General features: G+C 35.3%; 2 protein-coding genes across 2 annotated transcripts; one reads left to right on the top strand and one right to left on the bottom strand.

Annotated features, from left to right (window-relative positions):
- The first annotated feature begins 206 nt into the window (after nucleotides 1-206).
- On the top strand, nucleotides 207-3,627 carry LOC131652743 (formate dehydrogenase 1, mitochondrial-like). Its single transcript, XM_058922696.1, has 6 exons — nucleotides 207-414; nucleotides 1,232-1,403; nucleotides 1,626-2,166; nucleotides 2,480-2,604; nucleotides 2,732-2,844; nucleotides 3,346-3,627. Exons 1-6 carry the CDS (start codon nucleotides 349-351, stop codon nucleotides 3,457-3,459), a joined length of 1,131 nt encoding a protein of 376 aa, XP_058778679.1. The 5' UTR covers nucleotides 207-348; the 3' UTR covers nucleotides 3,460-3,627.
- A 131-nt stretch (nucleotides 3,628-3,758) lies between these two features.
- On the bottom strand, nucleotides 3,759-6,041 carry LOC131652744 (photosystem I assembly factor PSA3, chloroplastic-like). Its single transcript, XM_058922697.1, has 3 exons — nucleotides 5,584-6,041; nucleotides 5,180-5,344; nucleotides 3,759-4,326 (listed from the first exon to the last, which is right to left on the bottom strand). The coding sequence occupies exons 1-3, from the start codon at nucleotides 5,959-5,961 to the stop codon at nucleotides 4,006-4,008; spliced, it is 864 nt and encodes a 287-aa protein (XP_058778680.1). The 5' UTR covers nucleotides 5,962-6,041; the 3' UTR covers nucleotides 3,759-4,005.
- Nucleotides 6,042-12,236: the final 6,195 nt, after the last annotated feature.

Below are 12,236 nucleotides of genomic sequence, written 5' to 3' on the forward strand. Positions count from 1 at the left end.
ATTTATATTAGATCCGGAGCATTTGAATTACCGTCCAATTAAATCTAAGAATAGAAACTATGGAGGAGACTCGCGTTTTTTATGCTATGCCTTTTGTTAAGCCTTTCATTGTGGGTCCCGGATAGTTGTTTTTAAATTAAATAAATAAATAAATAATGAATGGAAAGATAAAGCCTTCCTAATGTTTTAGTTTCGCACGCAGTCTTTCACTATTCCGTCTGCGCATAATAATACTCTCTCATTTTTTCTTTCTATATAAACCCCCCTCTCTACTCCTCATACCTCACACTTCGCTATCATTCTTCTTCTTTCTTCTTCTAACTGTTTCTTCACTTTCATTGAAACAAAATGGCTATGAGATCTGCTGCTTCCACCTTGCTCTCTGCTTCTTCCATCGTCACCAGAAACTTTCATGTATGTTCAATTTCTTCATCTTAATTTCATTCTCTATCGATTTTGATCCTTTCTTATTCTTCGTTTCATTGTTCTTGATAATCAATTAAGCGATCATAAAAAAAAATTGGTAATGGTAACCAAACAATTTTGATAGTTATCCACAAAAAAGGTGTGATCCGGTATCTGTCATTTTCGTTTCTCTTTCTTGCATGCATCATGATTCGTAGTCACATTCACGCAATGCCACCCCATTTTCTCTCTCATACTTGTCGCATAGAGGACTCATATCGATCGATAATCGAACAATTTTTCTATTTTGTCCTATTTACCATTTAATTTCTTAGTTATTGCACTTTTAGTAATTTAATGTTTAAACTATTAAAAAATCAAGTAAGAGATCTTAAGATATTCTTCTATCCAACTATTTGTAGTTTTTTTTATACGGAGTAGTAAATTTCAATAAGCTAAGACTTAAATTAGTTTAAATTTGAAGTTTATAGGACACTTGGGCTCAATCATAATAATTAATACACTATAAAACATTATCTTAAAAGATATTCTAATTTAATATCTAAGATACAAAGGATATTTTATAATACTTCTAAATCCCTTTTAAATTGAGTTGGATATTTAATCATATTTCACTTTTTCTCTAACAAGATTGTGGAAAATAATTGGTGTAGGGTTAGTTACACTATCCATTATTAAATTAAAATAAAATAAATATATGCTAGTGGATATATTATTCATTTTCATATACACAATGTAGTTGTGTGATTGTTTTGTTATTTGACTTTTCTTATGCATTGATTTTTCTTTCTATTTTTGAGAATAGGCCTCCCCAGGAAAGAAGAAGATTGTAGGTGTGTTCTACAAAGGCAATGAGTATGCTGCATCGAATCCCAAATTTGTGGGATGTGTTGAAGGAGCATTAGGTATACGTGAGTGGTTGGAATCACAAGGACATGAGTACATTGTCACTGATGACAAAGAAGGACTCAATTCTGGTAAACATTTTGCCAAATTAATCCACCCTCTTTGAAGGCGTGTATATGTGTCGTGTTCGGTGTCTGTGATTGTGAGTCTGAGTAGTACTTAAAGTCATATATATACTTATGATTTTAAATATTTTTCATGTTATATTTGTTTGCTTGAATTTTAAAATATGTGGATACTATCTGAAGTTTATGATTGCTTGAACTTATGACTGATTGTTGTTATGCTATCAGAACTTGAGAAGCACATTCCTGATCTTCATGTCCTGATATCTACACCATTTCACCCTGCCTATGTTACCGCTGAAAGAATTAAGAAAGCTAAGAATTTAGAGCTACTTTTGACTGCCGGAATTGGTTCTGATCACATTGATCTCAATGCTGCGGCTGCTGCTGGTTTAACCGTTGCAGAGGTCACAGGAAGCAACACAGTGTCGGTTGCTGAGGACGAGCTCATGAGAATTCTCATTCTGGTGAGGAATTTTGTGCCTGGTTATCATCAGTCTATTACCGGAGAATGGAACGTTGCTGGCATTTCACATAGAGCCTATGATCTTGAAGGAAAGACGATAGGAACAGTCGGTGCTGGGCGTATCGGGAAACTTTTACTCCAAAGGCTGAAACCTTTTAACTGTAACCTTTTATATCATGATAGACTTAAGATGGAGCCTGAATTGGAGAAAGAAATCGGAGCTAAGTTTGAAGAGGACGTTGATGCAATGCTTCCAAAGTGCGATGTAATTGTTATCAACATGCCTCTCACCGATAAGACAAAGTAAGATACTAATATCATAGCTACTCCAATATGTTATGTGCATTGTGATTTATTAGTGAAACATGGTGTGGTGGCTGTTTAAACAACAATCCTGGCTCAAAAGTAAACAGATGTAAAAATTAAAATAGCTAACACAGAGTTTTGTTCACGGAGTTTGGCCAATGGTGCCTAAGTCTCCCGACTAGAGAGTGGCTGCAATCTCATGCTATTATTCCAGTTCATAGTTACAAATCACAACTTGTGTTTAAATGCTTCTGTTGAGCTTACACCCACCGGTGACTGAAGTTTTTGTTGTGTTATGTTTGTGATTCAGAGGAATGTTTGACAAAAAGAGAATTGCTAAGTTGAAGAAAGGTGTCTTGATTGTTAACAATGCTCGCGGGGCAATTATGGACACACAAGCAGTTGCTGATGCTTGCGCTAGTGGACACATAGGAGGTAATTCTAAAACCAGAGCTAGCAAATATAGTATTTCCAAACAAAACATAATCCTATAGTGTAACACTTGAATTTCATTTGAACTATGTTTGAAGAATTGTAATAACAGCTGAGTTTCTTCTTATAGGTTACAGTGGTGATGTTTGGTTCCCTCAACCAGCTCCAAAAGATCATCCATGGCGCTACATGCCAAACCATGCCATGACTCCTCATATTTCTGGAACCACCATAGATGCACAGGTAGTTTAGTTTTGACAGAACTACTTCACTTCAGTCCTTTGTCGTAATTTCTAGTTTTGAAGTGGTCCTTTAAATGATTATTTTTCTCAATTTAGTCTCACATGTTCCTAAACATTACTTGAGACACAAGTTGCCTCATCTACAATGAGAAATGCAAACATGTCATTGATAAATTTGTATTGCCTGCGGTCAGCAATTCCACAGTTAGTATACATATGGTCGTTGGATTGTGATTGGACATTGAATTGTCTACGAGGACCCTTTGTTTTCGATCCAAGGACTACTTATATGATGACTGTGTGGATGCTCGAATCCAGAAAACTGAAGTAGAAAACTAACAATGTTAATTTTTAAGAACATGCAAGAATAAATTGAAACAGAAAAGTTAAAAATGAAAGACTACATTCTCTAGACATTATTAGCATACTCTTTTACTCTGGCCAAATTCCTATACATTTTCTTGTGAACTACTGATGATGTTGATGATTGGAACTTGTTCAGTTACGTTATGCTGCTGGAGTCAAAGATATGCTTGAGAGGCACTTCAAGGGTGAAGACTTTCCCAAACAGAACTACATTGTGAAGGCGGGTGAATTAGCAAGCCAATACCGGTGAATGAAGTAGTATCAAAGAGTTGTTTTAAGTCTTGTGTTTTAAGGCCAGTGGATTCTACTAAATAAAGATATGTGCGGCTTTGTAATAATGTACTCAGCTTTGTTGAGTTTGAAATTTGTTTAATAAAAACTGTGATGGACACAAGTATGATTCTTGTGTTTTCCTGAATTTCAATGTACTAGCAGTATATAGTATATGTGCGTGTTTGAGTCATGAATTCAGTTACTCTTGGAAGCAGAATGAAGTGGTATCGATTTCATACTATTCACTTGCCACAGACAAACAAAGTAGTGAAGAAGTTTGAAGAAAAACTGGATTACTTTATTGTCCTGTCGAATAAATTACATTTGAGATACTCTTTTCAAGCTTTGTTTTACACACTCATGTTCCTACATTCCCACCTTTTAATAGGTATAATATTTGTAGCAAGAGAACAAAACCTAGTATCACTGTCATTTCCCCTATGAGAAGCCCAAAGGCTAAAACACTTTGATCTTGGAAATATAATTTCATTCAATGCATTATATGTCAAAAACAACACATGCTTCACATAGTGTCACTATTTTGTTTAAGAAAGTTAAGGTCTTTCATTTGCAGTTCAACAGCTTCTTTTGATGGAGGTTTGGCATCTGGAATATAATCCATGCCTCCATCTTCTACTTTCTCTGCCATTTCTGTAACCATGCGTCGAATCTCTTGTTTTGGAACTGATGGAAAAACAGAACTAAGTATTATACTTAGTAATCTTTCATCTTCTATCTCTATAGGATCCTTTCCAAAGCAACATACATAGATAGCATCAAGCGCCTTCTCAACTCGAACCTCCATTGGAACAGCAGGAGGTGGGCCCTTTAGTTTCGCCCTTCTCTATAGTGTTCAGCATAAATTTTCCAGTTGTTAGGATAGAAGTATATAGATAAACGCATATTGTGTTTGTGTATAATTTGTTTTTATGACTACAGATAAAATAAAGTTAAACTATTTTTATATAAATTGTTTTCATAAGCTAATATAAAGAGCTTATGGACCTAATGTAAAAAGAACTTGAACATGTCATAAATTTTTTTCATAAACTCTTTTGGACAGTGCTCATGTCAGGATGTAAATTCAAATAAATTGATGCAAATGGGCCAAAAGTGCAAGAACATCTATCATACATATTTGGTAGAAACTTTAGATGGGAAAATTCATTATGATTGATATTTAACAAGGAGCATCCCAATCTTTAGACCATTCCTATTTGGTAGAAATAAGCATCTCTTTTGATCGGCCTAATTCAACCCTATAAAACCAGTTTGTAAGATGAGACGTGTCATTCTTTATAAACTTTTTCTAAACCATAAGTTACGCGTAGATGATACTTGGTTTACACTAATTCTTATATGAACCAGTCTCTGATTACCAGTGTTGGCTTATGAAGGGTCCGAGAATCATCACATTAGACTTTGAACAATCACTTTAAATAAGTTGGACAATACATCCTAGTCCAAAATCTTAAGGCATTAAGTTTATGGGTTCTCTCACTTATAAAGTGTTCAACATATACTTTTTCATAAGTGCGATTCATATTCACTTGAGATACCAACATGAATGTGAATGTTTGTAAAGCCAACTAAAAATGTACACAAACATGCAATTTCTACCAAATACTGATTTAGTTTCTTTTGAAATGTAAATATGATACTAACTGAGTAGATCTTTCAGAGATGGAAAAACCAACCTCTCTTGCTTCATCCATCATGGCTATGAAAGTCTGCTCTTCAAATTCAATATCATCTGAAATTCGAAGCCTCGCGACTCCTTCCAAAATCTCCTCAGTTTTAAGAAGACCTGCACCGATAGCTGCAAGCCAACAACATAACAGAACATAGATAGGATCCCCTGTCTACAAACAACAAAATAACACCAAGTTAGACACACATTCACACTCCTCCATTTCCATTTTAGCTCATGAAAACAAGTATCTAAGACAACAAAAACTATTACAATTATAAAAAAGGAGTAAACAACAATAGTTTAATCTTCAAACACTTGGGGTGCACAAACTCAAGTAAAAATTCAACTATAGAAAACAATAAAAATGCAAAATTTAATAAAGGGGTATAAGCAAAAACGATAAATTACCTTTCCTCTTCGAGATTGGAACTTATAAAAAGAAGTTGAATCACTGGGAGAACAATTCTTACCAACCCTTCTTCTAAACTCAGCAAAATCAACAAGATCATTACCAACACCACCTTCATCACTCATGATTCTAGCTAAGAGACCAACAATAGGAAGAGCACCAATGACTTTGTTTGCTATACTTGAAAAGGAGTTTGGATTCTCCATGTAAGCTTTGATGGTGAAGTTTGTAGCTTTAGAGTTTTGTTTAGTTGGGTGATGAACATGGTGATGACTATGAAAAAGAAGAGAAGATGAAGATGGTGATGTGAGTTTGGAGAAAGAAGAGAGATTGGAGAAATGAGAATAAGGAGAAGAAGTGAACTTTGAAACTGCCATGGTTTAAGAGAGGAGAAAGTGTGAGAGGTTTTTTAAGGTTTATCTTTGTGTTTGAGAGAGTATGTTTCTTGGCCTCTCGTTTATATATGTTATGTTATCCAGTTGGCCGGATTGAGTTCTAGAATTTGATTTCCTTCATGGTTTACTAAACTATGAAGAAAATATTTTTTATAAAAATTATGATTTTAATTTTCAATATGTTTTCAATACATTAAATAAACACATTTTTAAAAATATTTATTATTTTAATTATTTAAAGAGTGTTCCAAAAATACTAGTTAACATTTCCCTTTTAATTATTTGACATTATAAAAGAAAACATAAAAAAGGTTAATATCTGAAGAAAAAAATTAGGATAATTTGGGAGTAGTGAGTTATTTTGATATCTATCTCAAAATTGGTGAATGAATATCTATCATTAGCGACTTTCAAGTTTGTTGGTTAACTCTTTTGGTTGTTATGGCTTGTGGATCTATGTAGGTTGTAGTTAATTACCACTGACACTTTTTTGTTGTCAATTGACATAATGTATTAATCAATTACTTTACTACTTTTAGACATGTGTATTGTTTAGAATGTAATTCCATGTATTGAAACACATTGCTCGACAGGAGCAAGGAGTTGTTGAAGGAGTTAGGGTTGACATGAAATTTGACTTAGCCTTATTTTGTGTTGTTTAGCTTAATTAGGTTACTTGGAGTTTGCTTAGTGACCAAGCAAACTCAACCTATAAATATAGAGTAACCCTTATCATTGTAATACACTAATGCAATTACATGGTTGAATAAAATCTCAGTGAGAAGCATAGATAAACTTTGTAGAAATTCTTTTTCTTCCTCTTTTTTTCGTTGAAACCCCTAATTCCCTAATTCATCTTTTCTTTTCTTTGTCATTATCGTGGTGCAACATAATCATCTTGCAACCAAGGTGTGGTTGATTCGCTTGAGTGAAGAGTGAGGAACAAAAGAAGAAATTGATTGATGTGATTGATTCTTGTTCATCAAGATTGATTCGGAAATCTCCAAAAAAAATTGGGGTAGTTCCAACATCTAGTATCTAGAGCAATGACTGTGCGATTCTTGGGAAGCATAAAGTGATGAATCATCCGATAAACCACCTAAATGGTTATTTTCCGGTGAGTCTCCCAATTCTGAAGAGTCAAAATTACAAGAATTGATGTCAACAGATGAAGGTTTTTTTTATATCAAGATCTTTGGGATCTTGTAAAGGAAAGAGTAACATTGATGGAATAAGGTGCGACACAACAAGGGGGGTTGGATTGTGTCCCTTTTAAAATTTATCTTAGTATTTGAAAAGTTGCCTTTAATAAGAAGAAAGTGATTAGTATTGTCTTTAGAGAGTTAAATAATTAGTGTTAATGTGTGTGACAAATATAGTGTATGAGAAATATAAGAGCAAGACAATAACTAAAGAACACAAGAAAACTTATCCTGGTTCACCAACTCGGCTAGTCCAGTCCCCACACCCTGTGAGATTATCCTTTATCAAATACTTCTTACAATAGCTTTTTCTTCTATGTATTCTTAGCCTCACCAGGCTTACACTTCTGAATGGTATAGCTTACAGATAGCTTACAAAATGATTGGTTTGTATATCTATGATATACTTTGTGATCTTAGAAGGTTTACAATAAGTTCCTAAATACTCTCCATATGGCAGTGAGTATTTTACTGATAGAATGTGTATGATAACTCTAATATATATTTGATCACTATATGGTAGTGAGAGCTAAAGGTAATATATAGAGATTATGATTGCTTTGAGAATGAAGACTTTGGTTTTTCTTTGAATACTTGTAGATATTTTCGGTGCATGAGAATGAAGCATAAGTCTTGTATTTATAGAGCAATGCAAAGTGAGAAGGAAGTGCCGAGAGTTTCTCATGAGAAGTGCTGGCAGCTTTGGACTTGGTCTTGGCTTGACTTGGTACTGCTGACAATCTGCAAGTTCTGACATTTGACCATTTCAACAAAGACTTATTCTTGGAAAAGTAAATCTGGAGGAGTAACTCTGGGACGAGTAACTCTGGGACGAGTAACTCTGGGACGAGTAACTCTGGAACACGTAACTCTGGGACTAGTAACTCTGGGACGAGTAACTCTGGAACACGTAATTCTGGAGAGTAACTCTGGGACTGTCATTCTGAAGAGTAACTCTGGGACCATAATTCTGGAGAGTAACTCTAGGACTGTCATTCTGAAGAGTAACTCTGGGACCATAATTCTGGAGAGTAACTCTGGGACTGTCATTCTGAAGAGTAACTCTGGGACCATAATTCTGGAGAGTAACTCTGGGACTGTCATTCTGAAGAGTAACTCTGGGACCATAATTCTGGAGAGTAACTTGTTTAACTTCTGAGAATCCATATGTTCTTAAAGCTTTGTTCTTTGTCAGCTCAATCTTGAATCATCATTTTAACTCTTTGTTTGATAGAGACCATAAATTATTTAGATGATTAATTGATGAAATCACTTTGGAGTTTCTTTAGATAAAATAGTTTGTAATATTCAAAACATTAACAAAATATGTTTCAACATTCTCCCCCTTTTTGAATGGTGACAAACTTTTTATTTTAATTTCTTTGAGTAAGGACTTTGAAACTCCCCCTGAAAAGATGCATACTTTGAAAGGGCAAATGCTCCCCCTCAATGTTAGTTCATATATAGTAAATAAATTTATCAGCATTTGAAACACATGTTGATTAGATAGCAGATTTTGATTAATGTTTGAGGAACAATATATTAATTTTACATCAATATTTTGATACACAAACACAAAAAGATCCTAGAGGATTACTGCTAAATATAATGCAAAGTCCTAGTGAACTAAAGATAAATAAAGTACAAAGAACTTAAACAAGACAAAGCTTTGGTCAAAGCTTGTTCTCCCCCTTTTGTCAAACATACAAAAAGAAAGGGGGCACCAAAAGATAGAGGACGAGAAGATTAGGAACCAGATTGTTCATCATCAGATGTTGCCTCAGAAGACAATGGCAGAAATGGAAACTGAATCTGAGAGGGATCCGGAGGAGGCATTCCTGGAAACCTCGGGCATACTTGTTCAGTGACATAATCAATCCAGAATTTTTGGTAAGCCATTAACTGCTTTTGGAGAGCTGTGTAGGATCGAAGGTTGATGCCTTGATGGGGGTTAACCGTTTCAGATGAGGTTGCAGATCGAGGATAAACGGGAGGACGATTACCAATGCTGGGGAAGTTGTTAAAAAATGAGGATGTGATGGAAGTGATGGGAACCTGAGGAAGGGTATTGGAATTATCGGTGGTGTTTCTAGGAGGTGATGAGTCATAACTCGGAGCAAGCAGTGTTTGAACATTGAAGGAGTTATCATCATCTTCCTTAGGAGAAGAAAATATTGGAGAGTTTGTTTGAAAGACATAAGGATCAGGTGGTGGAACGGAAGGCATGACAAGTGATTCTGTAGGATCACTTTGTTCAGATAGCTGAGCAGAGTTGTTAAAAAATGCTTCAATCTGAGCAGTGAGATCATTGGAGTCTGTGTGATTGATGGAGGAGAATTGAATTCTTCTAGGAGAAGGTTCTTTGAATGAATTAGGAGAGTTCAGAGGTGAGGTCGTGGGGAGAGGATTTGTTGTCATGGTAGGGGAAGTGTATGTTGCAACATGGGGAATAATTGAGTTTTGTTGATTTGAAGTGGGTGGAGTTAACAATTCAGCCTCAATTACTAGCAGTTTAGGCGATGGTGCTCGCTTGAGTGAAGGAATTTTCATGCGTTTCAACTTGGAGGCATCCAGGATTTTGTTTATCTCGAAGGAGTTCTCATCATCCAGAGGAACATTGAAGTGCTTGAATATTTTGGTAAGAAGCATACCATAGGGGGCGCTTCTTGCTCTCAGGCCAGTGTGTTTGAGATAGTTGAGCACTAAATATCCTATATTTAGAGGGGTTTTCTTTGAGAAATGGTAGATGACAAGGAGGTCTTTATCAGTGATTCGTTCCATACTGCCTTTTCTTGGAAGGATAGTATGAATGCAGAAGTTATGAATGATATGGCTGAGGGGTTCAAGGTTGGCAGACACAAAACGGTCATTTGGATGTTTTGTGATGGAGAGTCTGTAGGAATCAATGTCTAGGTCATAAGATGAGGGCCAGTCCTCATTAAATAGGTGAAGTCCATTATTTGGGACATGCAAGATATCACAAAGGAGCTCTGGGGTTAGGGTTATTTGACAACCCTTTACAGAAGAGATGAGTTGTGTATCACTTTCAGAGGGTTTAATGGCAGCAAAAAAATTTCTAACTAGTCTAGGGTAGAAGACTTCAGAGAGTTGGAGAAAATTGGTCCAACCTGTGGCTATTGCAAGCTCATTGATGTCGTAACCCCAGATAGAGTAACTATCCAGGTTGACGGTTTTGCCGGCCACGATAGGAAGGGAGCGCCATTTTTCATTGTAGAGAGCACGAACATCATCGTCAGATATGAATTCGTTGGTTGAGATTTCAGATGGATGGTCATAGGCTTGGAAAGACGATGAAACGAGAGAGGTTCCTTCGCTTGATTGAGTGGAAACGTGTGAGGAGGATGGTTTGGTGGGTGGAGGAGCAGTGACGATCTGGGTTGTGGGAAGAAGATTAGGGTTTTGTGTTTCGGTTGTAGTTTGCTCAGAGGGAGTTGGATCATGAGAGATGTTTGCATGTCGAGCTGAGCGACGGGTGGGAGTGGTGGGTGTTGGTCGAGAGTCAGTGGTTTTCATGGAGGTTTTTTATCGAGTGGTGGTGGTGCGGCGCTTAGTGGGTGGTTTTTCCATGGAAACGGTTTTTTGTGTTTTGGAAGGAAGAGAGAATGTGGAATCAGTAAATGGAACAATGATAACTTTGAATACCATTTGAAAGGTTTAAGAGAAAATAAATTAAATCATTAGAGATTATTGGGAAGAGCAAGGATTTGATGGGAAGTTGGTAGAGTGTGTACTGATTTGATTGGTAATGGAAGAGGCAGCTTTTTAGTAATGATGAAGAGATAGAGAAACGAGAGAGAAGAAGAACCACACGTGAAAGAAAAAAAGAAAAACTAATGAAGGCTTTAATAAAAAATATTTTACTAAGAGCACAAAGAAAAAAATATATGTACTTAAGGAAAACAAACGTGATATAATTTTTTTTTTTTGTTTCATATTTGTTATTTATTACCTAATATATAAAGAAATTACTTAGGTATTTTGATAATTGATAGTTTTGTTTTTAGAAAATTAAATCTATCTTCCACTAGAGGTTTGGTAAAAATATCTGCTAATTGATTTTCTGTATCTACAAAAATGAGTTCTATATTTTCTTTTTGAACATGATCTCTAATAAAATGATGTTTTATTTCAATGTGTTTAGATCTTGAGTGTTGAATAGGATTTTTTGACAAGTTTATAGCACTAGTATTATCACAGAAAATTGATACCTTGGAGTATTGAAGTGAGTAGTCTTCTAGTTGATTTTTTATCCATAAAATTTGTGAGCAGCAATTTGCGGCAGACACATATTCTGCTTCAGTTGTTGATAGAGCAATTGTGTTTTGTTTTCTGCAAGACCATGTAATAAGAGCTTGTCCTAGAAATTGACATGCTCCACTTGTACTTTTTCTTTCTATTTTGTCTCCAGCATAGTCAGCATCACAGTAAGCTATCAAGTTGATGTGATTTCCTTTTTCATACCATAGACCAATGTCAGTGGTACCAACGAGATATCGAAAAATGCGTTTGACGGCCGTTAAGTGTGATTCCTTAGGGTCAGTTTGAAAACGTGCACAAAGACCTACTGAAAAGACAATGTCAGGTCTACTAGCAGTTAAATATAATAATGAACCAATCATACCTCGATATTCCTTTTCTGATACAGATAGTCCTTGTTCATCTTTATCAAGATTTGAAGATGGATGCATAGGTGTTACCATAATTTTTGCTTCGTTCATTCCAAATTTTTTTAACAGATCTTTAATGTATTTTTCTTGACATATAAAAATGCCATTTTTGAGTTGTTTTATTTGTAAACCCAGAAAGAAGTTGAGTTCACCCATCATACTCATTTCAAATTCACTTTGCATCAGTTTTGAAAAATCATCACACATTTTTTCATTTGTTGACCCAAATATGATATCATCAACATAAACTTGAACTATTAGTAAGTCATTTTTGTGTGATTTTTTGAAAAGAGTTGTATCAATTTTTCCTCTGAGAAAATCATTTTTAATGAGGAAAATGCTAAGTCTTTCATACCAAGCTCTAGGG

Source organism: Vicia villosa, linkage group LG2 (genome assembly GCF_029867415.1).
Source record: "Vicia villosa cultivar HV-30 ecotype Madison, WI linkage group LG2, Vvil1.0, whole genome shotgun sequence".
NCBI lineage: Eukaryota > Viridiplantae > Streptophyta > Magnoliopsida > Fabales > Fabaceae > Vicia > Vicia villosa.